This window comes from Elephantulus edwardii, unplaced genomic scaffold, assembly GCF_000299155.1.
Source record: "Elephantulus edwardii isolate Elephantulus edwardi_28Jun2011 unplaced genomic scaffold, EleEdw1.0 scaffold00083, whole genome shotgun sequence".
Lineage (NCBI taxonomy): Eukaryota > Metazoa > Chordata > Mammalia > Macroscelidea > Macroscelididae > Elephantulus > Elephantulus edwardii.
The window spans coordinates 8,188,078-8,215,521 of NW_006399833.1; the positions used below are offsets into that span (position 1 = coordinate 8,188,078).

The 27,444-nt window shown below is 43.7% G+C and overlaps 1 protein-coding gene across 1 annotated transcript in view; it reads left to right on the forward strand.

Moving 5' to 3' along the window:
- Nucleotides 1-25,378, forward strand: part of TMEM164 (transmembrane protein 164) — a 276,287-nt gene extending 250,909 nt beyond the window's left edge. The window contains exons 5-6 of the mRNA XM_006889915.1: nt 23,324-23,424; nt 25,172-25,378. Of these exons, the coding sequence (XP_006889977.1) occupies nt 23,324-23,424; nt 25,172-25,378 (308 nt within the window). The remainder of the gene's footprint in view (nt 1-23,323; nt 23,425-25,171) is intronic.
- The last annotated feature ends 2,066 nt before the right edge of the window (nt 25,379-27,444 follow it).

Below are 27,444 nucleotides of genomic sequence, written 5' to 3' on the forward strand. Positions count from 1 at the left end.
AAGTAAAAGAAAGACTCCCTCCCTGGTACACAATCTCCCTGCACCCCTCCCACCGCCCCAAGTACATTCCACTATGCAACCTTAATTGTGGACTCTTGCGATAACCATAATACCCTATCATAAATCGCTTTTAAATTATTCACTCCCTCCTGTTTCAGTGCAGTATACACAATTTATCCAGGTTTTCCCAGTCTTACCCCCAACCTGATCTTTATGGGAAGAACTTTCCTGGTGGAGTCTGTAAGGAGCTGTGTGACTATACCAAAGGCCATGTATGTCTCTCTAAAGGTTCAAATTCACCAACAATTCTTTGAGAAAAAGATGTATAGTCTTCTTCCATGCAGTTTATAGTCTCAGAAAACCCCTAGAGTGAGAGTGTGTGTGTGTGTGTGTGTGTGTGTGTGTGTGTGAAGAATGTGCAACAATGAATGAATAAAATAAATATTACTCAGGGGAAGAAAAAAAAAAAGAAAGAGACCCTCTGCAAAGTCAGCTGTGAATTGATTCTGACTTGGTGCCAATGAATTTGAAGGGTTTGGTTTTGTTTTTAAAATCTTTATGAAAGCAAGCTTCCTCCTCTTTCTCTTACCGAGTGGCTGGTGGGTTCAAACCGCTGACCTTTACTTAATAGTTGAACCCTAGTGGTAAGAAGCTGTGCTTTAATCCCGAAGGCACTGGGTTTGAGTCCACCAGCTGCTCCTTAGGAGAAAGATGGGCAGTCTCCTCCCGAGCAGTTTACTGCCTCTGAAAACCCACAGGAGGGTCAACTCTGGGTCAGTTCCTACTCCATGGTTCACAGCAAAACGACCTTTAACCTCAGTACCACTTGAGCATTTGTTTATTAGAGCTAGTTTATTAGAACAATTAAAGCACCACAGAGTTGTTGTTATGTGCCATCAAGTCACCTGTGACTCATGGTGAAGCTATGTACAACAGCCCTAAACCCATCTCTATCCTCTACCAATCTTATTGTCTCTGGCACACCTACCCCCATTACTTCAGTCACTGAATTAGTCTTATCTCATTGAAGGTCTTCCCCTCCTGCACTGTCCCTCCACCCTCCCAAGCATGACGTCCCTCTCCAAGGACTGATCCCTCCTTGCAACATGTCCAGATTATGTCAGAGGAAGCTTCAGAATCCTTGCCTCCAAGGAGCAGCTTGGTTTCACCCTCTCCAGGACGAACCTGTTTGTTCTCTTAGCCATCTATGGTATAGTCAATATTCTTCTCTAGCACCACAGCTCAAATGCATCAATTCTCCATCTATCATCTTTAGTCATTGCCCAGCTTTCTGATGCATAGCAAGTAATTGTAATAACCATGGCCTGTATCAGCCACACAGTACTTCAGCTAATAACAGCTAAAAAATTAATCCCAGTATTTACTGACTCTCCTGATTAACTGTTGTTGTTGTGTGCCATCAAGTCAGAACCAACTCATAGCTGACCTTCCAGCAGGTTTTCAGAGGCTTTAGATTGCACAAGTGGAGATTGCCTGTTTTTCTCCCATGGAGCAGCTGATGGATTCAAACAGTGTGTCTTTACTGTGTGTGCAATTCCTTACCTACTACATCACCAGAGCACCTCTCTCTAACTAATTTAAGGATATTGTGAAAGGTCTCCTCTTTCAGTGACTTCAGTTTCACTTTACAGGTGAGGCAGGCCAAGGATAGATTACTCAGATGAATTCTGAAGGGTCCTTAGAGAATAATTGTTGAGCAAGGAGCTGAGAAACTTTGGAAAAAATGGCCCAGGGCTGGGGCTTGAGCAAGAGGGGAGGCTGGTCAGTTTCTGAGTGTGACTGGACTTGTCCTAGATAAGGAAGAAATAACTGGGGTTTAGTAATGCTTTCTGAGGGCAGAAGATGAAGTAAAATATTTTCGCCCTTAATTTTATTAGTTTCTGGGAGACACTGGCCTTCATCCTTGCCTGGATTGCTGGCCTCTTTACTGGCAGGCTTTCCCAGGGTGTGGAAGAGATTAATGGCCAAAGGATGCCCACACTATACTCACCCTTAGCAACCATTACTAATGTAGATTGCAGGCCCCTCTCAGACCTCCTGGGATCTAATTTCTGCCAGTTGCTGTGAGGTTGATTGCAACGCCATGTGTGTCTGAGTGGAACTGCGTGCCACAGCATTTTTCAATGACTGATTTCTCAGAAGCGAATTGCCATGCCTTTCTGTCAGGCTCTTCTGGATGAACTTGAACCTTTAACCTCTTGGTTAGCTGCTGAACTTGCCATTTGCACTCACTGTGCTGTCGGCAGAGGGCTGACTCTGATCCTCATGAAAAAGTTACGTGGCCTTACAAAGTGGAGAGAGGGGATATGTCTTAGGGCTCCCACTAGGCATCTCAATGATAAAGCCTGGCTTGGGTGGATTTACAAGCACTTTAGGACAGGAGATTGAGAGGGTGGACCCAACCCAGGACATCCTCCACTTCCTTTTACAGTAAATAAACTAGAGAATGTGAGTCATTTGGCTGAGAATGGAAAACACAGTATCCACCATCATCTTGGGGTTGTACCACTAGAAGATTTATCTCCCAGGCAGTAAAGGCTTCTGTTTGTTATTATTATGTGCTGTTGAGTCACCTGCAACTCATAGTGACCCTATGTACAACAGCTCTGAAGTCTGCCCTGTCTTGCGCCAGTCTCCCTGACTGTGACACACCTACCCCCACTGCCCCAGTTACTGTATCAGTCCATCTCATCTGAGATCTTCTCTTGTGCTGTCCCTCCACCCTACCAAGCATGATGCCCTCCTCCAAGGATCTGTCCCTCCTGGCCATGTGCCTGAAGTATGTGAGACGGAGCTTCAAAATCTTAGTCTCCAAGGAGAAACTTGGTTTTACCCTCTCCAAGACAGACCTATTTGTTTTCTTGGCAGTCCATGGTATGTTTAAAACTCTTCTCCAGCACCACAATTCGAAGGCATCAATTCTTCTGTTATCCTTAGTCATTGTCCAGCTTTCTGCTCAATACTCTAAAGAGGTCCCTGACAGCAGAGTGGTGCCACTACCCACCCATTATCTAAGCTGAAATCTGAAGATAATCACTGACTGACCCTTCATGCTTCCTTATCTACCACATCGGAGCAGTGAGCAAAAGGAATGCATTCTCACTATTCTCACTTTAGCTCAGCTCAGATCCTCCTTTACTTGATCTGTCGTATCAGACTCTCCTGTGGTCTCCCTGCCTGAAAACTCTGCTTGTCTCTCTCTGCAGCCAGTGCAAGCTCTAGCCTTGGCTCTTTAAGGTGTGGTTTGTGGACCAGCACCAGCGTCACCAGAAATGTAGTTAGTTAGATGTGCAGACATTCAGGCCCTCATCCCAGACCTACTCCATCAGAAGCTACATTTTAATAAGATCCTAAAGGTGGTTCAAATATGCATTCAAGTTTGAGAAGCACCAAGCCAAAACATAATTCGAATCACATCTCTTCCCTGTTGAAAAGCCCCAATGTTTCTCATTGCCCTTAGAATAAAGTTCCAAATTATCTAGCAAACAGAATTCTTCCTCAGCTTGCCCTCACCCTCATTTACCATTTCCTCTCCGAATTGATACTCTAATGATACTGAACTATATGAACTTCTACTACTTTGTATTTTTCATGCTTTCAATATGTTGGGTCTGTGTTCAAGATGTCATTTTTTTTGTGGTTTGTCTTTTTTTAAAATTAATTTTAATGAAAGTTTACAGAGACTTAGAGTTCCAGTTATTCATTGTTGCACTTTTCTCTCTGCCCCCCGCCCCCAGTTCGCTCTTCTCTTTGAAAAGTAAAAGAAAAATTCTTTCATTGGTATACAGTGCCTCCCCCGAGGTCCACTCACTGTGCACCCTTCGTTCTGGACTCCTGTCATGACAATAATACCTAATTATATATCCCATTTAAACAGTTCTCTCCCTCATCTGTTTCAATGCAGTATACACAATTTCTCCCATCTTTCTCAGTCTCTCCCCAACCCTGATGTCAGTCCTGTTTTACAAAAATGGCACTATGCAGTATTTGTCCTTTTGTGACTGAGATGTTTCAGCATAGTGTCCTCCAGGGTCACCCATTTTGTATAACAGTTCATGAGTTGCTTGTTTTTCAGTGCAGTGTAGTATTCCATTGTGTGAATATACCACATTTTCGCTCTCCATTCACTTGTTGATGGGTACATGGGTTGTTTCCACCTGTTTCCAATTGTGAACAAAGCCACAATAAACATGGGTGTGGAGCTTATATTCTTGTAGGAGGAGATTTAGAGAAAGAAATAATTCAATGAAATATGTAGTAAATCAAGGGAACTCTGGTTGCCTAATGGTAAAAAAACTACAATGCAGTCCTGAATGCACGTGCTTTGAATCCCCTAGCCGCCTGGCGGGAGAAGGATCGGCAGTCTCCTCTCATGTGATTAAAAACCCGCCATAGAGGGTCAGCAATAGGTTGATCCTGACTTGGTTGATCCTGACTTGACGGTACTCAACAACTACAATATATATAGTAAATCAGATGATATTTAGTGCTATGGAAGATAAAATAAAGCAGCGAAGTGGGATAGCAAGGATTCCTGAGTGGCACAAATGGTTTGCACGTGACTGTTAACCTAAAGGTTGACTGTTAAACAACCAGCCACACTTCCGCAGCAAGATCTGACAATGTGCTTCTGTAAGAGTTACTCACCCACTCATTGCTGTAGAGTTTGGAATGGACTCGCAGTGACCTTTCAGTGGGTTTTCAGAGGCTATAAATCACATAAGAGGGAATTACCTGTCTTAGGGACCTCTCCAGGGTACTGAAGAGCAATGATGTCACTCTGGAGACTAAGGTGCATCTGATACAGGCTATGGTCTTTGCAATCACATCAGAGAGTTGGACAATGACTAGGGAGAATAGAAGGAGAATTGATGCCTTTGAGCTGTGGTGCTGGAGAAGAGTATTGAATGTACCATGGACTGCCAAGAAAACAAACAGATTCATCCTGGAGAGGGTTAAAGCAGGCTGCTCCTTGGAGGCAAGGATTCTGGGGCTTCGTCTGACATACTTTGGACATGTCAGCTCAGGAGAGAAAGGCCCTCTATGAGGTGGATTGATTCAGTGACTGGGGTAGTCGGGATGGGTGTGTCAGAGGCAGTGCGATTGGCATAGGGAATAGCAGGGTTTAGGGCTGTTGTACAGAGGGTCACTATGAGTTGCAAGTCACTCGACAGCACATAACAACAACAACAACTCCTGTGGAGCAGCTTGGGGATTCAGTCTGTCTCTGGGTTGGAAGCACAACTCTTGACCCACTGATCTAGGGCCAAGGAAATTCTGTGGTGCGTTTTACTCTGTAACACGTGGAGTTGCCATGAGTTGGAATCAAGTTGACAACACTGTGGCTGCTTCTTGTGCTTTCAAGAGAGATTGTACTACTGAGTGAGTGGAGAAGGCAGCAATTTGCAAAGGAGGTCTCACTGAGAAAGTGGCATTTGAGCCAAGGCTTGCAGGTGAGCAAGTGAGACACTGGAAGCTAGAGAATGAGCATGCCAAGGAGAGGAAGGAAGTACAGAGGCCCTGAATCAGGAGCATTCCCAGAATATTACATCAACAGCAAGTAGGCTGATGTAGCTGGAGTTTGTGAAGAAAGGGAGAGAAAAGACTAGAGTTAATGTAAATGAGAGACCCATCCCATCATGTAATGAATCTTGTAGACCATTGTAGGATGTGGCACTTTATTTTTTGTGAGAAAAGAAGCCCTGGAGAGTTTGTTTAGGTTTTTGTTTGTTTGTTTGTTTTCATCATTAACTTTAATATAATAAAATAAAATTTTAATTTTTCATGATCAGTGTGACTTCTTATATTAATATCAACAATATACTTATAAAGAATAAAACTTTGTCAAGTATTTATGTAAAGGTATGAAAAGGGGTTTTACTTCTTTCCTTACTAGGAAACTTGTTTTCTATTTTTGAGCCGATAGATGGAATAGTATGACTTAAAATTTTAGTGATCACCAAGTTCCGTGTTAAGATCGTACTATCTGTCAGAGGGGTGAGGATGGGTGGGGGTGGTTAATCATAGAGTTGCACAATTTGTTAGGTGGAGGGAGGGGTGGGTAAAGAAAATGGGAAAGATCCTGTGTGAAAAACAATGTATATGAATTTTGTAAGTAAACCAGTATAATTAAAAAAAATACATGGGGGGGGGATCATACTATAGCCGCGTGAGAGAAGTAGGTAGAATTGGAGGAGATGATGGTGACATGGAACAATAGAAGTGAAAGGGCAGTGGAGGTACAGCCAGTCAATAGGATTTGTTGATAGTTCAGTGGGAGATGTGAGAGAAAGAAAGGAGTAAGATGACTTTTTTTTTAAGAGTAAGATGACTCTTAAGGTTTGTTGTTGTTTCAGTTTGGGTTTTTTTAGTTTAATTTCTTTATATATATATGTGTGTGTGTACACACATACACACACACATCCACTTCCTAAACAACATGCCTCTGGAAACTCTATGAACTTTGAGAAACAATAGTTACAGAAAGACAAGATATATAGATATATAGATAAACAATAGTTACAGAAAGACAAGATACACACACATGCAACTTAAGTGTATGGCCATTCCCTGGGATGTCCAGATGAAGTTTTTTATTTGTTTATTGCTTTTGGCTTAGGTGGCGTAGTTTATTATGCGATCCATTGAAGTTATCTCCATGGATAAAGCGAATTTTAGTTCAGTTCTTTATTAAGCTTAACATGTTGTTGTTGTTGTAGTTGTTAGGTGTACTCCAGTTGACTACATCTCTTTGCCATCATATCCTGCCCCATCCTCCCAGTCTCCACCATGTTTAGCCCATTGTTGGAGTCACTATGCTAATACACCTCACTGAGGATTTTCTTCTCTTTCTCCCATTTCCTTCCTTTCCCACTGTGTCTTTTGCTCAGAACTGGCTTCTCCTGAGGACACATTCCAAGTATATGACATGAAGTTTCTCCATTCTTGCCTCTAAGGAGCAGTTTGGTTGCATTCAGTACTCTTCATCAGTACCACAATTCAAAGGCTTCAATTCTTTGGTTTTTCTTATTGTCTACTTTCAGATGCTTACAAAGCAATTGAAAATACTATGGCTTGAATCAGGTACACCTTAGTCTTGAAATTGATGTCCTTGCTCTTCAGCAATTTAAAAGGGCCTTGATAAAAGATTTTTCTCCCCATTGCAATATGTTGTTTGATTTCTTGATTGTTCCTGTCTTGGATATTGATTGTAGATCCAAGTAAATTTAGATTGTCGATGGCTTCAATCTTTTCTCCATCTCTCATAATGTTTCTTACTGATCCAAGTATGAGGGGTTTTGGTTTTTGATGTTGACATGCACTCCATGTTGAAGGATTTTTTGGTTTTTCAATTTATTTAGTATTCATCAGGAAGGGCTTCAAGTTGTCTTCATAGTTCTGTGGGTTGACCACGTGGTTCTTTTGCTGGTTCTTCCTGAGCTCAGCTAGGATGGCTGGAGAGTCTTGAGCAGATAGAAGGAATGGAATGACTTAAAATTTTAGTGGTCACCAGTTTCTATCTTAAGATATACTATGTTGTTGTTGTTAGGTGCCGTCAAGTCATAGCAACCCTATGAACGGAAGACCTGAACACTTGTATAACTTTCATCATTTTTCCAAGTTCATAGGGATTCCAGAGGCAAACTATTTTGGAAGTGGATGCCACTCCTGCTTCCAAGACTGTTTTAATTGGGGAACTCTACCAAAAACTGTCTACCATGGGTAACCATTATCACATTTGATGCATCAGTGTCACAGTGTTCAGCATCACAGCAACCACGAGTTACCTCTATACTGCAAATGGACAGACCTCCTCAGGGCTCAGCTTATATTTCCTGAAACATATTCCTATGAGATGTTACTCCTTCTCCTCTGACTTCCCTTCTCATTTTCCTTTATTGGTTGTTTCTCATGTCCTTGACCTCTTAACATGGAAATAAATTAGATTGCAGAAGTCAAATGTGTTCTTTATCTACTTTTACATTCTAGGTGATACCAGTCACATTGTTTTGATATTACCCACATGCTGAAGATTCTAAAACCAATATCTCAGCCTTGACCTTTTTGCTGATAAGCCTCATGGCCTTTCAATATCCATACTTGGATAGCTAGTGGATATCTCAATCTTAAATCAAACTTCTGATCTCAGTTCTTGTGGTAGATTGTTATAGTAATGACACTCAATGAATCATACCCCTCCACTATCTGTATTTGTGTATTTCTCTCTCACACTGATTTGACCATGTAGAACATCATCCAAAGAAATACAGTCAGAGGCTTGAAAGCCATTTATTTATCAAGATACACCCTCTAGAAATGTTGCCCTGAAACTCTCATGTCATGAAGAAGCTCAGGGTGAATGACCATGTTGATAGAGGCAAAATTTTATACTTCTTTTTACCTGTATGGTTTTAATTGCTTTTGGTCAAACATTCTTCTAAATGGTATAGCACTGGTCTGTCCATTTGCTGTACAGAGGTAACTCATAGTTGCAATTATGCTGAACACTGTGACACTGATGCAACAAAATCAATAATGATTACTGGTGGTGGACAGTGTTTGGTGGAGTTCCCGGATTAAAACAAACTTGGCAGTAAGAGTGACATCCATTTCCAAAATAGTTTGCCTCTGGAAACTCTATGAACTTGCAGAAAGGATGAAAGTTATGCAAGTGCTCAGGTCTTTTGTTCATAGGGTTGCTATGAGTTGTCACCTAACAACAGCAGCAATCATCCCATTATAGAGCTGGACAATGACTAAGGATGACAGAAGACAAATAAATTCCTTTGAATTGTGGTGCTGGACAAGAGTCTTGAATATATACCATGGACTGCCAAGAAAACAAATAGGTCTATCTTGGAGAGAGTGAAACCAAGTTTCTTTTTGGAGGGTATGATTTTGAAGCTCTGTCTTATATACTTTGGGCAGGTGGCCAGAGGGTTCAATCTTTGGAGAAGGACATCATGCTCAGAAGGGTGGAGGGACAGTGCAGGAGAGGAAGACCCCAGATGAAATGGATTGATATAGTAGCTAGGTCAATGGGGGTTGGTGTGTCAGAGTCAGTGAGACTCGCTCAGGACAGGGTAGATTTCAGAGCTGTTTTACATAGGGTCCCTATGAGTCACAGGCAACTTGATGGCACATAACAACAACAACAACGCTCATCTCAATAAAAGAGAGGGAGAAAAGAAGAAGGAGAGGGAGGGAGGGAGGGAGGGAGGAAGGAGGGGGAAGGAGAGGGAGAGCGTGAGTGAAAATCTTCTTCCAAAATCAGCCACTGGAAACCCAATGGATCTCATTACACAGAGCCACAAAACAGTCATGGGGTTGACGTAGGACCAGGCAGCAGTTAATTCTGTTTCGTGTGAGATCGCCATGAGTCAGAGTGGTTAACAGCAACAACGTGTCTCGTTTATATATGCTAATGGAATAACCCAGTAGTGAGGAGGTAATTGTTGATGCAAGAGTAAAAGGATATGGTTGCTAGTGTCACGCTGAGTAGGTGAGAGTAGAGGGTTTCATGGCTAAATGGAAGGACTGGCCTTGGCTAGGGTCGTGAGCACTTCATCTATAGTAATGGGAGTGAAGGCAGCACAGACTGATGATGACGATGTACTGATGCTGATAAGTGCTTAGATATAGATCATGAGAGTTTGTGAAAATGTTTTGTCAGATTCAGGGTTGCTTTTGGGTTTTTTTCTCAGTCAAGGAGGAAACAAGGTCATCCTTTGAGAATGAGGATGAGGTAGAGGTGCTGGAGATTTGAGAAGAAAAGAGACAATATTAGATTGTGGTCTAGGAGAATGAGAGAGTGAATGGACTGGGTAAGTAGTGAGCGATTGCCTGGCAACATGAAGGATGCACTTGAGGTTTGCAATCACGAATTTGAAGTGAGAACAGTCAGCACCGTTGTTTTTCTCCAGCCCCATTCAACTGTGTAGGTGCAAGCAAAGAGGAAGAAGAGGATTTAACTAGCACTAGAGTTTTTCCCACCTTCAACTCATCCTCCCACAGATGAGTGGTAGTGTGTGAAAGGAGCAGTGGAGTCAACGGGATGATTAGAATGAAGGACCATGGCCTGGGAGGAAGGAAGCAGAGGCCATTAGGAGGCAGAAAAAGAATAGTCACACCAATAGATTGTAACACTCAAAAAACAGTTGCAGTCAGAGTTATAGGCAGGGAAATGGAAAGATAGAAGTGGTGATTGAAGAGGGAATGCTCAAATATGAGATTGTGGAAGGGCTGCTGATGTTGATCATTATAAGTTAATCACTCTAAGGTATGAACAGGAGAATGAGTGACTGAGGTACAGTAGAAAAATAGCACTGATGAGAGGAGATCAAGGAACATTTCATCTGAATGTGCCCCTTGCATATACTTCACTTCCTTTTCTCATTTATTATACCTGTCTTGGGTGGGGTAGGCAGAAAAGAAGGAAAGTCAGCCCTGCTTTCTCTGTCTAAACTAGTGAACGGAAAAGCTAGAAGTAGTGATTGAAAAAATATGACAAGAATAGTTCTGAAGAATGTGGGAGAGAGCCAGGTACTAACATCAAAAAATAAGAGACATGGTCCAGAGGTCTGTAGACAGCTGTCTGTAGACAGCTACAGGAGGCTAGTGCTTCTGGAGGTTTAGAGAGAAGGAAGACTCAGTGGGCTTGGAACTAGCAATAGCCAAGGGAGAAAATAGCAGTCACTGTATTAGGAAGTTCTGCTGGCTTAGTGGTAAGGAATTATGCTGCCAACACAAAGGTACAGGGATTTGAATCTTATCAGCTGCTCCACAGGAGAAAGATGGGCAGTCTCCTCCTGTGTTATTTGTCACCTTTAAAAATCTGCTGGAGGGTTAGCTGTAGGTTGATTCCAACCTCAAGGTGCCGAACAACAACACCACTTTTACATCATGTTGGGGAAAGGTGGAGGGTCAGAAAAGGAGAGGAAGATCCTCTTCAACAAGATGGATTGACAGTCACTATAACTATGGGCTCGAGCATATCAAAGATTATGAGGATGGCACAGGATAGGAAAAGGCTCAGCTCTGTTGTTTGTCGGGTTTACCGTGAGTTACAGTAGACAATTAACAAGGATAGTAACAACTTTAGAGAATTACGGAGGAAGCAGACTTCTGGGAGGAGAGCCAGGTCAGGCAAGAGGAAGAGGAGGAGGGCGGCATTCAGAGACGGAATGAAGACTATAGGGAATTTGGCTCATCCGTGACTTTGCATATCCTGTTTCATTTTTCCTAGAATTCCCTTCCTTACTTCGTACCCTTGGAAAACCTTTTCTTCCTGTTTCCTCACCCAGCTACTTCATCGCTACTTTCCAGAATTTACTATAGCAGAGGTTTGCAGTGACCAGCATATTGTCAAAAGCGGTAGGATTATTCTTCATCGAAAGTCTCTGGAACTTTGTGTTCTTAGTAAAGCTGTCCGTAGTAGCAAGGTTGTCTCTGCAGTTCAGTAGCTCCTAGTCATGTGAGGTTATGGAGGGCTTGAAATGTGACTGATGCAACTGAGGAACTGAGTTTTTTTTATTTAATTTTGATTCACTTGAACACCTATATGTGGCTAGTTGTTGTTGATTGCCTTCAAGTCAGCACAACTCATGAACCTATGAACAAAAGGCCTGAAGTCCCTCTGCAACTATCAACATTTTTCAAAGTTCATAGAGTTTCCAGAGGCATGTTATTTAGGAAGTGGATGCCACTCCTGCTTGACCTTGTTTATTGCAGATATAGAACATTAAGCCCTATTGATCCCTTTCTTTTTCCTTTTCCTGCACTTGATGTTCCCATGACTTCCAGGAAACCTCTCACCTCATTCTACCACTCCTCCTTTAATCTTATCTTCCTAGTTTTACTTCTTTATCTACCAAATAACCACTTGAATGTTTCCCCTCAAGGTTTTGTCCTCAACCCTTTAATCTTTTCCTTCTGTGAATAGTTCCTCCTTGATCCTATCTATACCTTGGCTTTAACCACCATCTATATGCTGTTATTCATGCACGGAACAGTAGCCAAGAAATCAAGCAACATGTTGGATTGGGCAAACCTGCTTCTTTAAAGTGCTAAAGAACAAGGATGTCACTTTAAAGACTAAGGTGTGCCTGAAGCAGGCCATCATGTTTTCCCTTGCTTCATATGCTTGTGAAAAGGTTGGATAGTGAATAACAAAACCTCAATAGCAAAATAGCAAAAAGTCAATGCCTTTGATTTGTGATATTGGTGAAAAATATTCACTATTCCATGCATTGCCAAGCAAAGAAACAAATCTGCCTCGGAAAAAGTGTAGCCTGAGTGCTCTTGAGAGCCAAGGATGGAGACTTCATCTCACACACTTTGAGCATGTCATCAGGAAGGGCAGTCCTTGGCAAGAGAACTCACTGGAAAAGGTGGAGGATTCTAGAAAGAGGAAGATCCCCAACGAGAGGACTTAATGTAGTGACAAACAATGGGTTGGAACATATCAGAGATTGTGAGGAAGGCACAGGATGGGGCAAGGTTCAGATCCATTGTTCATGGCGTTGCTCTGAGTTGGGGACTGGATGGCACCTAAGAACAACAACCACTTTAGAGAACTACAGAGAAGGGCTTAATACTTGGTAAAAGACATGGATTAGCACGGTGACTGCAATGATAGCTTAAGCATGACAGACACAGGATATGTCAGAGTGTACATGGGGTTGGTAAGAGTTGTAGCTGACGCCACAGCACCTAACAGCCCTGTGTTGCTCTTACCCCAAGCTGTGTCCAGGTCATAACTCTTCAGAATTCTACACATGGGCATCTATTAGACATACCTGCTTGGATCTTCTGTAGGTATTTTCTGTCAGCTTGCCCCAACTTGAGCTCATATCGCCTCTAAATCAGTTCCTCTTAGTTTCTAAAAGTGTTGACTTGGGGATCACTCTAGATCTCTCCTTCCTGTTCAATGAATTGTCAAGCCCTCTCTATCACTGCAGTACTGTCTGAGCCAGTCTTCAGTGTGATACCTCTCCATTTCAACTTCTGGGTGCTGCCAGCTAGAACAGCCTACTTAGCTGAAACATAAATCTGACCCTATCTCTAGCTTCATCCCCTGACATGTGTCCCCTCCCACTTAATAATACTCCAGTAGTTTGTAACTCCATATAAACATCATGTTCTTTCATACCTCCACACCTTTTCTCCAGGCTTTACTCTCTTCCTTGACTGTACTTTTCCTTGCTCCTGGCCCAGGCACCCCAACTCCTTGGTCTTCCAAACGTTAGTTTTTGTCTTTTCCAGCTCCCCTTATTCAGGGTGCTCCTTAATTACTGGGTTTACCCAAGGAGCCCATGCTTGATAAAATACTTATTGTATACCATACAGTTGGAGCTGACCTTACAGCACTTTTTCAGAGTCAGTTAACTTCATGGGAGGAGATTGTCCATGCTTCTCTTTTGGAACAACTGGTGTCTTCGAACCATGTGCCTTTGGGATTTCAGTGCAACTTCTTGCCACTAGAGCTCCAAAAAAAAGAGGAAGACTGTCAAAAAGATGAAATGAAACAGTGGCTACAATAACGCACTCAAACATGAGTACTCTTGCTAGTGGGACACAGGACTGGGAAAGGTTTTATTATGTTATACGTGGGATTGCTGTTAATGGGAACTGACTTAATGGCAAGACTGCCTATTACAATAGCTTATCATTCTCTGTGAACTACAGGACAGTTGCTCAAGGGCAGCAACTATCCTTGACTCTTTAGCCCCACTCACTTACACAGAGTGGTACCCAGGATAAACTCAGTAGAGAGGTGTTGAATGCATGGGTACCGTGAATAAGTGGAGGAGTTGAAGATTGAAGAATGAGATACTAGTCTACTCTGTCTTTTCTCCCTGGTGTAAGTCATTCCTGAGTGAGATTCTAAAATGAGAGAAGGATCCTTGAGAGGCCTCTAGGGATTGGCCTTTGCTGCTGGTGGTACAATTGCATTTTCCCCCCAACTCTCATAAAACTTCCTTTTGGCAGAAATCTTTTTGATTAAAAAAAAAAACAAAACCCTTGCTTTCCCTGTACCTTTAGAGCTGAAACACATCTGTCCTCTTGGGATAGACGCTGCTAGCAGAAACAGATCAGTTTTTCTTGAAGGAGGGGGAGTAAGTTTTATGTGTTTAATTTTTTGAAAGGGCTTAAGTTTTCTGTTTTCCATGAAAATAAAACTGGTCTGTCACAGGGACTATCCCAAGGGTCACATCCAGGTGTATAGAAAGAAAAGAATGATGCCTGTTTGCATATATTCTGTGTATATCTGTGTAGACTGTGCCTTCTGTTTTCAGGGTGGTCTCCTCCCCGCCCTTTATTTTTCAATGAAATTGAATAGTAGATCATGTTTATAATAAAAAAAAAACACCTAATAGCACTGAAAAAAGGAAAACCATATTTTCATGAGTCTGGCTTTCAGAGTCTGGCTTTGCATGAGATTTCCCATCCTCTCTCGATCTTTTGTGAGCTTCTCAACAGTTGTTATTGTTGTTGTTATATTGGCACTGACTCAGAGCTGACCCTCCAGCTGGTTTTCAGGGTCTATAAAATGCACAAGAGATTGGCCATTTTTCTTCTGCAGAGCAGCTGGTGTATTTGAACTTCCCCCTTTGGGTTGGCTCTTTAACTCCCTACCCAAAAAGCAGCTCCCATCTCTGTGCCAGACTACTTTGTTCTACTTAACAACCCTGAGATGTAGGTATATGTCTAGCTGACAGATGAGCAGCCAGACTTAAGGAGGTGGCACAGTTTGCTCAAAATGACCCCAAAAATAGTGGCAGAGCCAGGATTCCATCTCAGAGCTATCTGACCCCAAAGACTATGTGTTTAAATCACTGTACTGTGTTTACTGTTGCCAACAGACTCTTTCGTGTCATTTTATATTTACCATTATTAACCATGCAATTTTTCACCATTGATTGTTAAACATTATTGAGGTACCCAGAGACCCAGAGTCACACAAATGCAACCATTTGAATATTAACTCAAAGGTTGGTAGTTCATATCTACCCAGTGGCACTTTGGAAGAAAAGCCAGATGATTTACTTCTGAAAAGTAACTACACTGATTACAGTTCTCTTTAGATGCACACGGGGTCATCATGAGTTATAATTGACTCGGCAGCATCTGGATGGTTTTTTTGTTTGGCTATGGCATTGGAAAAGAGTCTTGAATATACTATGGACTGCTAAGAGAACAAACAGGTTCATCCTGGAGAGGGTGAAACCAGGCTGCTCCTTGGAGGCAAGGATTCTGAAACTTCATCTGACATACTTTGGGTGTGTTGCAAGAAGGGACCAGTTCCTTGGAAAGGGACGTCATGCTTGGGAAGGTTGGAGGGACAGCGCAGGAGAGGAAGACCCTTGAAGAGATAGATTGGGTGACTAGGGTAATGGGGGTAGGTGTGTCAGAAAATGAGATTGGTGCAGGACAGAGCAGGGTTTAGGGCTGTTGTCCATAGTGTCGCTGTGAGTTGCTGGCGACTTGATGGCACATAACAACAGTCAATCAGGTGGATTGATACAGTGACTGCAGCAATGGGCTTTAGAGTTTCACTGAGTATGAGGATGGCACAGATAGGACAGGGTTTAGATCTTTTGTTCATAGGGTCACTATGAGTCATACCTGACTCGATGGTACCTAACTATAACAGTGACAGGTCTGTAAGAAGTTGAACTGCTAACCCATATGTTAGAATCCACCAGCGTCTCTGCAACAGAAAGATGGACGTTCTCTGGTGAGATTCATAACCTGTCTCAGATGTGCCATGAGCTTGCTTCTTGTAACCTGAGCTTTTCTCACTAAAGACCACCTGGCCTTAGTCATCCATCTTCTTTCTTTCCTTCTTCCCATGTCCTTAAATGGGCATTCACTGGGCTTCTATCCTAGGGCTCCTTCTCTCATTCTAGATATCTTTCCTTCACTTCATTTACTACCAACATGTGTTCATGAAACTTCCATCTGAATGTCCAGCCCCACCCTTTTCCCTGAGTGTTTGACTCACATAACCATTTGTTGTTACTGCTATTACTTGCCATCAAGTCTGTTCCACCTCTTGATGACCCCATCTGAATAGAGCAAGTTTGTACTTCCTAGATCTTTTAGAAGACCAGCAAGCCAATTTTCCAAAGAACTTCTAATGGGGTTCAGACTGCCAACATTTCTACCAGTGTCTAAACTTGGTGCCACGCAGAGACTCCATAAAAATAAGAATAGTCAAGGCAGCTCTGATGGCCTAGTGGCAAGAAGTTGCTTTGCAATCCCAGAGGTATGTGGTTTGAAATCCACCAGATGCTGTGCTGGAGAAGGAGGGACAATCTCCTCCTGTACCAGTCAGATCCGATTAGCCAGTACACACACACAAAATAATAAAAATAAAAAAATTAAAGAATAATACTAATTTGTTAAATCCCCAATGTTATTAATTGTTGTTATGTTCCATAGAGTCAGAACTGACCCATAACTTACCCTCCAGCGTGTTTTCAGAAGCTATGAACCACACAGAAGGAGACTGCCCACCTCCTTCACAACACAGCAGCTGGTGGAGTCAAGCCACATGCCTTTGGGTAGGCAGTATATTTTCTTTCCCATTAGGCCACCACAGCTCCCATCTATCCCCATTACAGTGTTACACTTTTGATTTATGTTAGATCGTTTACTCTATCTAATATAGTCTTAGACAATGTTACTCCATTTTATAGAATTGATATACTGAATTCAAGAGATTCCGAGACTTATCCAAGGCACTGAAGCTGGTAAGTGACCAGAGTCAGGATTTCTAGTACGTATGTGACAGAGCCGGGATCTGCTAGGCTCTAGCATCCACACTCATACATGTCACACTGTAGTAAGCATCATTATGCTAGATAGAGAAAAGATTGAAGTTGTTAAGGATTTCATTTTACTTGGATCAGCAGTCAACACCTATGGTGGCAGCAGTCAAGAAATCTAAAGACATGTTGCATGGGGAAATTGTTTTCTCAAGAACTTCTCCAAAGTGCTAAAGAGCAAGGATATCATTTTACAGATTAAGGTGCACCTGATACAAGCCATGGTGATCTCAGTTGCTTCCTATGCATCTGAAAGGTAGATCGTGAATAAACAAGACTGAAGAAAAGTAGATTTCCTTTGAAATGTGGTCGTTGGAGAAGAGTACTGAATATTCCATGAACTTTCGAAAGAGCAAACAAGTCTGTCTTGGAGGAAGTCTAATCAGAGTGCTCCTTAGAGGCAAGGATGATGAAACTTCACCTCACATACTTTGGACAGATTGTCAGGATAGGCCGGTCCTTGGAGAGAGAGATCATACTAGGAAGGGTAAAGGGTCAGGGAAAAAGAGGAAGATCCTCAGTGAGATGAATTGACCCAGTGACTGCAACAATGAACTAGAGCATATCGGAATCCGTGATGGTGGTGCAGGATAGGGCAAAGTTTTGATCTGTTGTTCATGGGATCATTATGAGTTGTAGTCGACTCAGTGATACCTAACAAAATAACATGCTGAAATAAAAATTCATCAATTTACCGTCATAGTAAATGACATTATCAATTCCCCTAGTGTCCATACTGTAAACTAAAGAGCCTTCCAAGATTTCCATTATCCTTTACTCTCCAGTATCTAGTCTTCTATCAAGTCTTCCTAGATGCATCTCCCACCCACGTATGACAGGTTTTTTGGTCAAACTGTCATGGTTTACATATTGCTGTCATGCTAGGAGCTACATCAGCGATTTCTACAAGACTAGCACAGTCACCCATGGTAGACAGATTTCCAGAGGGAACTTCCAGACTAAAAAAGATGAGGGATAAAGGTCTGGTGATATACTCCTTAAAATTGGCCACGTGAAAACCTTATGCATCATAACTAAAAATTGATCCAGTATACAGCACTGGTGTTCTGGTGACAAGAAGCTGTGCTGCAATCCCGAAGGCACATGGTTCAAATCCACCAGCTGCTCCACGGGAGAAGGATGGGCAGTCACCTCCTGTGTGATAAACTGCCTCTGGCAACCCACCAGAGGGTCAGCTCTGGGTCGGTTCCGATTTCACAGTACACAACAGCAACATACTGCTGGGAAGGCTTTCAAAACATGCAGCAACTGACTCAGACATGCCAGCAGTCATGGAGATTGCACACGGATGGGCACGGATTTCCTTTTGTTGTGCATGTAGTCATCATCAGTTGGAGCCAACTAAAGCAAAAATCTCTTCCTTCTTTTTATCCTAATTGCCATGACCTTCAAAGGCCATCTTTTTCTCTCCTGCGTCTCATTTCCTACATGAGACTTGCGGCACAAGGTGAAGCCCAACCTCCAGCACAGCTCCCATGGCACTATGTGATCTGACCTGGACCAGACAAGCCCTACTGGCTTCGGAGCCTTAGCCTTGCCCACCACCCCCGTCACACCCTCCCTCTGTAGCCAATCTAAACTTTCTTTGCCATGGTTTTCTGAATTAATGTCCTCTTACTCTTCTCTGTGATCTGCTTTGGAATCCTTAGTCCCCTTTTCAATTGCTCTTTGTCCCTAAGAACTCCTCTTACTTGCCCCACTGCCAGGAAGCATTTCCTGTTCCTCTACCTTGCCCCCAGTTTGGGCTCTATATAGGTGGCACAGACCTCAGTCATCTTGCCCTTCACATTTGGTTGTAATTGGTGATGAGCTTGTCTACTTCATTTACAAGACTGTGAGTCTGAGATTGTAGGAAGCATATTTTCTTTCTGTTCATATCCCCAGAGCTCCACATAACATTTAGAAAATAATAACCAGTTGCTGTCAAGTCAGTTCTGACTCATGATGATTCTTTGTGTTGCAGAGCAAAACTAGACTCCATAGAGTTTTCAAGGCTGTGACATTTTATAAGTAGATTTCCAGCACTTTCGTCTGAGTTGAATATAATGTTATTGTTGTTGTTAGGTGCTCTCAAGTCGACAACTCAACTCATAGCAACCCTATGAACAACATATCTGAACCTTGGCCTATCCTGTGTTATCCTCATCATTTCAAATATACTTGAACCCATTGTTACAGTCACTGTGTTGGTCCATCTCATTGAGCATCATCCTCTCTTTCGCTGACCTTTTCATTGAACACAACTGTAGAATATAATGTTGTTGTTGTTATGTGATGTCGAGTCGCTTGCAACTCATAGCGACCCTCTGTACAAGAACCCTAAACTCTGCTCAGTCCTGTGCCAGTCACACTGCCTCTGACACACCCATCCCAATTACCCCAGTCACTGAATCAATCCACCTCATAGAGGGTCTTCCTCTCCTTCGCTGCCCCTCCACCCTCCCAAGCATGATGTCCCTCTCCAAGGACCAGTCCCTCCTTACAGCATGTCCAAAGTATGTCAGATGAAGCCTCAGAATCCTTGCCTCCAAGGAGCAAACTGGTTTAACCCTCTCCAGGATGAATTTGTTTGTTTTCTTGGCAGTCCATGGTACATTCAATACTCTTCTCCAGCACCACAGCTCAAAGGCATCAATTCTCCTTCTATCCTCCCTTAGTCATTGTCCAACTCTCTGATGCATAACAAGTGATTGAAAAGACCATGGCCTGTATGAGGCGCACCTTATTCTCCAGAGAGACACCATTGCTTTTCAGTACTTTGGAGAGGTCCCCAACAGCAGACTATGCCATCGCAATACGTCTTTTAATTTCCTGGCTGCTGTTGCCAAGAGTGTAGGTGCCTAATAATGGTTTTATCTTATTTAGGTCCACAAGCTATATCTGTGGTAGCAGCAGTCAAGAAATGAGAAGATCTTGTATTGAGGAAATCTACCAGTAATGACTTCTTTGAAGTCCCAAGGAGAAAGGATATCAGTTTAAAGCCTATGGTGTGTCAGATGCAAGCCAGAGTAATTCCAGTTACTTCACATGCATCTGAAAGTTGGACAATGAATAAGGATGACAGAAGAAGAATTGATGCCTTTGAGTGTGGTGTTGGAAAAGAGTGTTGAATAACCCATGGACTGCCAAAGAACTAACAAGTCTAATTTGGAGGAAGTGCAACCAACCATATTGCTCCTTAGAGACAAGGATGGTGAAACTTTATCTCACGTCGTTTGGTTATATTGTCAGCAGGGGCCAGTTGTTAGAAAAGGGCATCATGCTGAGAAAGATAGAGGGTCAGAAAAAGAAGATGACCCTCAAGGGGGTGGATTGACACAGTCAGTGTCACAATGGGTTCGAGCATTTGAGAGTTGGTGAGAATGGTGCACGAGAGGGCAAACTTAAGATGTGTTGTTTATGGGGTCACTGAGTTGTATTTGACTCAACAACACTTAACAACAACAACTGTTGTAGGAGCTCTATAGGCATTGTGTGTAGTGTGTTGTGCTGCTAATAGCAAAGCTAGAGTTTTGAATCCACTAGCCACTTCTCAGAGATGACTAATCATCCTCTGTTGACATTTACCGCCTCAGAAACTTAAGGGTTGGAATTGACCCAGTTCCAGTGAGTAATAACTGCTGATGTGCCCTGACGGCACAGTGTTTAAGCAGCACTCAGTTGCAGATTGCCACCAACCACCCCCAAGGAGGAAGATGTGGCAGTTGCCTTTAGTAGAGATTATAGCACTGGAAACCCAATGGGAGTGGGTAATCCCGTAGGATTACCATGAGTCAGAAACAAGTAAATGGCAATGGCTTTGCTTTGGGTTTATTAAATCTTAAATAAATGGAAGCAGAGCTCTGGTGGCATAGTCCATAGCGAGTTGTGCTGCTGGCACAAAAGCTGCTCGGCCCCAGCAGTTTGAATCTACCAGGAGCTCCGGTGACAAGAGATGGACCATGTCCTTGCAACCCACAGCCTAGGAACCCCAGTGGGGAGTCAGAACCGACTCAGTAGCAGTGAGTGAAAGAAATGATAATAAATAAATAATCAGTGAGATTTAAAATACTTCTTGAGGATGTGATGTCTCCTACTTGCTGGGGGTGAGCACCCAAGTTTCTTTCACTCTTGACCACCTCTCCCTCTGGTTGCCTCTCACAGTGACACCCACACCATCCATAAGCCATACCCTTGGTATGCAAGCCCAGTCTATTGGAATGGTAGATCACAGAGACAGTAGAGGGGAAGCATGTTATGTTTGGTGGTATTTCCTGGTGTTGTTAGAGAGGAAAAATTCATGGCATTCCAGGAAAACAGTGTGGTCTAACAGTTGGGAAGTGGCACCGCCATTTGACATATTCTTTGATATTTGAATAATAATGACAGTACCTAATACTCATTAGGGAGCTCTAGTGGCCTAGTGGGAAGAATCTGTGCTGCAGTCCCAAAGACATGCAGTTCGAATCCAGATCTGCTCCACAGGGGAAGGATGGGCTTTCTTCTTTCACGTGATTAATTGCCTGTGAAAGCCTGTTTGGAGAGTCAGCCATGAGTCAGTTCCAGCTCGATGGCAAACAACAACAGCAGTATTCATGGAACACTTCCATTACACCACATCCTGGCATTTATTTAAATTTTTTAAAAAATTGTAGATATTTAAAAATTTTTGCTTGTATTTTTATTATGGAGCTTTGGTGATGTAGTACATAGGGAGTTACCCTGCTAATCCAAAGGTGGAGCCTCTCTGATGGTTCAAATCCACCAGCAGCTTCTCGAGAGAAAGATGGGCAATCGCTTTCTGTATGAATAACAGCCTCAGAAATATTTTTTTTCATAATCAAATAAAGCTTTATTGGAACATAGAAACATGCATTCATTTACAAAATGTTGTTGTTGTTGTTGTTAGGTGCAATCGAGTCAAACACGACTCATGCCAACCCTATGAACAACAGACCTGATCCCCGTCCTATCCTGTGCCATCCTCATAATTTCTGACACCCTCAAATCCATTGCCGCAGCCACTGTGTCGATCCGCCTGGTTGAGGGTCTTCCTCTCCTTCGCCATCTCTCCATTGTTCCAGGCAGGTAGCTGCTTTCATGTAATAATGGCAGAGCTTAGGAGTTGCAACAGAAACTGTATGTGTCGTCTTGTAAGCCACAGTGAGGCAGTGGTAACTCCGTTTTTCCTTTTGTCTCTTGAAGGCTTAATGCCTGCTATCTGATCCTTTGAGAAGTTTACACTAGAGTGTGACTGAACGTGCCTTAAATTGCAAACTTCACCAGAGAGGGACTTTGAGTCCATTTGGTTACTACTTGAGTGCTTGATAGGGAGGCCTGGTAATTCAGTGTGTCAGTGACTGACTGCTAACTCAAAAGTTGGTGGTTTGAACCCGACAGCCTCTCCATGAGGCAAAGATGTGGCAAGCCTCAGAAATCTTGCTGGAGGATCAACTGTGAGTTGACTTGAGTTGATGTTGAGCTACCAACCCGAAGGCACATGGTTTGAATCCACTGTAAACAGAAAGATACACAAGCATTACACTTCCTCAGAGATATGTCCCTTCAGAAACATTAGAAAATGATTGAAATGTGAAACTGAACGGTATAAAATTACATACTGTAACCTTCCAATTCTTCCCCCTCCACTTGATTTTTATTTTATATTGGTTTGCATACAAAACTCATATACATTGTGTATCAACCATGTACATAGCATTTCACACTTTGCTATATTCACATTGTGTTTCAAATGATCACTCATGTACATTATGTTTTATAAAATTATAAAATTAATCACCATTGATCTATGCCTACTATTACCCAGTTCTTTCAGGTCTCCATTGGATATTCCCTAATTCCTTCACCCTCCATCTACCATACTCTGTTATTCTAGTGACTTCCTCTCCTTCCCACTTTCTTGTCCCCCTAACCCCCCTTCCCATTTTGGACTTTTATCCACGACTTACTAGTTATCCTTCTATTTTTACAGTAATGGTCTTATGCGGTATTTGTACTTATGAAACTGCGTAGGCTTCTAAGTCTTAATAATAAAAACAAGAAAATAGTTATGTATTTAAAAATGGCCAAAAAATATTACCAGCTTAACCTTTGTGATTATTTTCAGATAAGTGAGTGTTGAGGATTTTTGTTTTTGTTGTTTGTCTTCCATCTTTTCCTTTCTTAACGTTTTTCTCGATGCCTTTTAATGAGCATGTACTCTTGGTGATTACAAAGAAGTCCTTCTCTTCTTAGCAATCCCAGCATCAAGTGGCAGGGCAGAGGCCGGGAAGGGCTGATTTGAGTACCCCACTAATCAGTGGGCCTGTCTCAAGTAGCTATCATTGATCAGCAAAAGGGGGGCAATCAGCAGGCAGCAGCTGTGACCTCAGCACCTGCACCCCCATGGGGCAAAAGAGGAGAAGTGGGTCACTGTTCCTGCCATCTCATTGTCTCCCCTTTTCCTCCAGGTGCTTACACCCCAGAGCCCCTCAGCAGTTTCCAGTGGGCCCTTCTCTCAACTGGCCTCATGTTCTTTTATCACTTCAGCATCTTGCAGATCCTGGGCCTGGTAAGTGTGGTTATATCCCCCCGTGTTTGGAGTTGTGCTCCGTAAATCTTGATAATCCTTGAAAATATATCATTTTGTTTTGAGGGAGGAAACCCCCCCCCCCAAAAAAAATACAAAATGCTAAAGGCCAGGACGTCAGATTGTGTCTCCAGGTTGCTGATTTATGATCTACAGCCTTGACCTCTTTCGAATAGATGATTTCTTTCATGCCTGGGGAGTCAAGAATATACTTCAACTCATGAACACTTGGGTTAGAAGCAGTGAATTGCAACTGAAAGTGGTTTGCTGTGGGCCCTACGGTGAGGCAGGAACCCTAGCCCAGGCCTTAGGCCTGAGTAAAGCTTTTGACTTTGTCTACTCTGGGCCTACTTCCAGACAATATAGCAGTCTCTGCCCTGAGCAGTGTGGGCATCAGAAGTGTGGTGTGGAGGGACTCCAACCTCCATGATATTCTAAGGTGTTCAGAACTGCCTGGAGTGTGGCAAATTGCTGGACTTGGAAGTTGAGATCTCCAGATCTATGCATGAGGGCATGAGTGTATATTGTTAGCAAAGTGAGTACTGGGAAGAGCTTAGTGATGGACCGGGGGTTAAGGAGACGTAAGTTCGAGTCTTGGCTCTATCACCATACTGCGTGAGTCATCTTACCCTCTGAGTCAGAGAGTTCTCCTCCCCGTCATGACATGCTTGTTTGGTTTTTTTTTTAAAGCCCCAAATTCCCTGAGGGGTGGTAAGGACACGTCTCTAATGTGGCTAGACTGGGAGGGCTATGGAAGGCAGCACTGTGGCAGTCCTTGGGGCAAGAGTGGCATGTCAGGTTTTGTGTGCCAGCGGCACTAATGTAGCCTTAGCCATCTGGAGCCTCGCGCAACTGAGCACGACTAGGGCATGTAATCAGTGTCACCATTACTTTCATAGAAGCCATTTGCTTTCTCTTCCCTAACCTGACACATTTGTCTCCTTTGTGGTTTGCCACGGTTGGAGGGTGGGAGGAACGGCAGTTTGAGATCCTTGCCAACTATATGAGCGCTTCCTGTACTCTAAGAAAGCAGTCTGACCTTCATACCCTTACCTCCCATTGCTCTCCACTGGGGCATTTTTATTCCAGAAGAGACTGCGTCTTCATGTTGCCATGCATACCACGCTCAGTCCCACCTCTGGCCTTGGCTCAGACCATGCCTCCTACAAGGAAGTCTCTGCCCACCACACTTCCCGACATCCATCTCTCATGAGTCCATTCAGGTGCCACTTCCCTCTGAGGCAGGGTTCCGGCCTCCATTGTGCTCTTACTGCTCCTAACTCCTCATGGTGTGTCTAACCCAGCAAGCACCATCTTACTTTGTCAGGTGTGGTAGCCTGATGATCACAACTCAAATGATCGCCAGTTATGTGGAAGCAGGGACCATAATGTTCTTTTCTGCTCTTACATCCAACGACACCTCTCCGGAGTCTAGGCACATAGTAGAAACTCAGGAATGGTGGCCGACTCTGGGCCCAAGTGGAAGAGAAACAAGACCCCCAACCACCTTTCCATTGGACTGTCTTCCCTCACTTGTCCTCCAGAGGGCGCTAGCCTTAAACCACCCCATAAACCTAGGGTAGCGATATCCCTTTATGAAACCGGTGGGGATTTTGCCAAATCCCTCCTTGTCTAGTCTTCCATTCGCTAGAGATGGCTGAAACTGGCCAAAGAGCCAGAAAAAGCCAATGGACGGTGAACGCTCACTCTGCCTCCCTTGTCCCTGCAGGTCACCGAAGTGAATTTGAACAACATGCTGTGTCCGGCCATCTCAGACCCGTTCTACGGCCCCTGGTATCGCATCTGGGCCTCGGGACACCAGACTCTCATGACCATGACCCACGGGAAGCTGGTCATCCTGTTCTCATACATGGCTGGGCCCCTGTGTAAATACCTGCTGGATTTGCTCCGGCTTCCAGCCAAGAAAATAGACTGAAGGTGGTTGGTTTGGTTTTGTTTTTTCCCTCCTCTCCCCTCCTCTGGTGTGTGTATGTCTATGTACATTTTCTTTTCTTCCCCCCTCCCTGAGGAAGCAAGTCCTGACTTGACTTGGAGAACACTCAGTTCTTGATGAAATCGTGGGAGAGGGCAGGGATGTTTGGTCTACTTCTTTTCCCTCCCCTCTTCACTAGCCCTTTCTTCCACTGCTCTTCTTTCCCTATCTCTTCCCCCTGGACTTCCTCTTGATTCTGGAGGTGTAATGCTGGGGCTGAATTGGCTTTCCTCCTTTCCTTTGACTCTTTCTCCCTGTTCCTTGTGGCCTTACCTGGGGAGATAGCAGTTGGTGGCTCCTTCACTCTGTTTGTTGGTGCTTCAACAACAGCTGGTTGAGGAAAAAGGGAACAAGTAGTAGTTCTTTTGGCATTGGAAGATCGCCATTGGGTTGTGTTTCATTTCTACACTGCCAGGGACCTCCATGCTTACGTGGAGGTCCCCTTTTGTCGCCAGCACAGCCCCTACCATGAGGGGGACTGAGGCCTTGTTTCTCTATACCAGCGGCAAGCTCGAGGCTGAGGGATTTACCAGCTCTCGGCCAGCATAGAACTGGCCAGAAACTTCCCGTGGGTGTCCCAGGACACAAAACAAGCAAGCAACCAGCCACTCCTTCTAAGATGCTGGGAGCAGGGGTGGAAGCAGGGAAGCATCATTCAGCCAAAGGGCCTGATTCCAATGATGGCCAAAACTTTGGCCAGTTTCAGTAGAAAGCTAGTGCAATGGCAACTCCAAAGGGACCACTGTTAAAATGGCTACAGCCAACACTGGGCAGGACCCTCTGTAAATGCTGCCGATGAGAGCTACAAACTGACCCACATTCCATCAGTAGTGAGCTTAAAAAGTCGTCAACAGAAGTGGTAACTGGAGAGACAGAGGATTGGAACCATTGGCTCCATTTCATAACATTGAATGTAGATGCCATTTTGAATCTTGAATGCCACTTCAATCCTTCCCTCACCTCTACTATAAAAAGGAAGCTTTAGGGGGAAATGAGATATAGAGGTGAGGATTTGGGGTTTTGGTTTTTTGAGGGTGTGTGTGTGTGAGAGAGTGTGTGTGTGTGTGTGTGTGTGTGTGTGTGTGTGTGGTGTTTTATATGGGCTTAGGAAGACACAGCTTCTGCCAGTGTCATTTCCTGAAGGGCCAGGTTTCTTCCCTGCAGCCAGACTCATTGCTGACATGCTTTTCAAGGGGAGCATCCCAAGCCCCCACCTGGCCACCTGAAAAGCCTGTATCTAGACTGGAAGGGATGATGCTCAGGGACTAGGTCCTAAGAGATGGAGATGCGAGGGATCCGAAAAGAGGACCTTGGCAACATTAGCTTGTGGAAAACATAAATTCAGTCACACATGCACCTTAAGAAGGGAAGTAGTGGCTAGGTAGCTGCTGACTTCTTGTTTGCTCCTATGGTAAGGAATTGTGCTGCCAGCCCAAAGGTATGCTGTTCAAATCCCTCAGCTGCCCTGCAAGAGAAAGGCAGGCCATCTCTTATGTGATTTAAAGCCTCTGAAAGCCTGCTGGAGGGTCAGCTATGAGTCTGTTGTAACTTGGCACCTAACAGCAACCAAGCCTAGGTTTGGCTAAGGAAAGATCATTCAGTGGCTGTTTTTTGGGAGCCACCCTGACCCTCCTTCCTCCCACCCCAGTTGCCCTGGGCCTGTTTCAGTATTTAAAATAACGTATTAGACCTAGAGTGTGCATTAGGGACTTGGTGGCTGTGAATTTAGCAAAATGGGCCCACAGGACACAATAGGATTCCAGAGGCTCTCTCTAAGGACACTGCGGGCCAGGGAAGCAATCACGGGACCCTGAGACTGGAGCAGTTCACTCCAGGTTCAACTTCCCACTGGGTGCAGGGGTGCACGAAAAGGAATGAGCACAGGAATGAGTGCCTTCCTTCCTCAGGAGGGCCATTCTCTGCAGGCTTTGAGGACTTGGCCAAGTTTTTGTGACACCTCCCCCAAGTCTGCCCTCCCCAGAACAGGGTGCTCCTCGAGTAGGTGGATC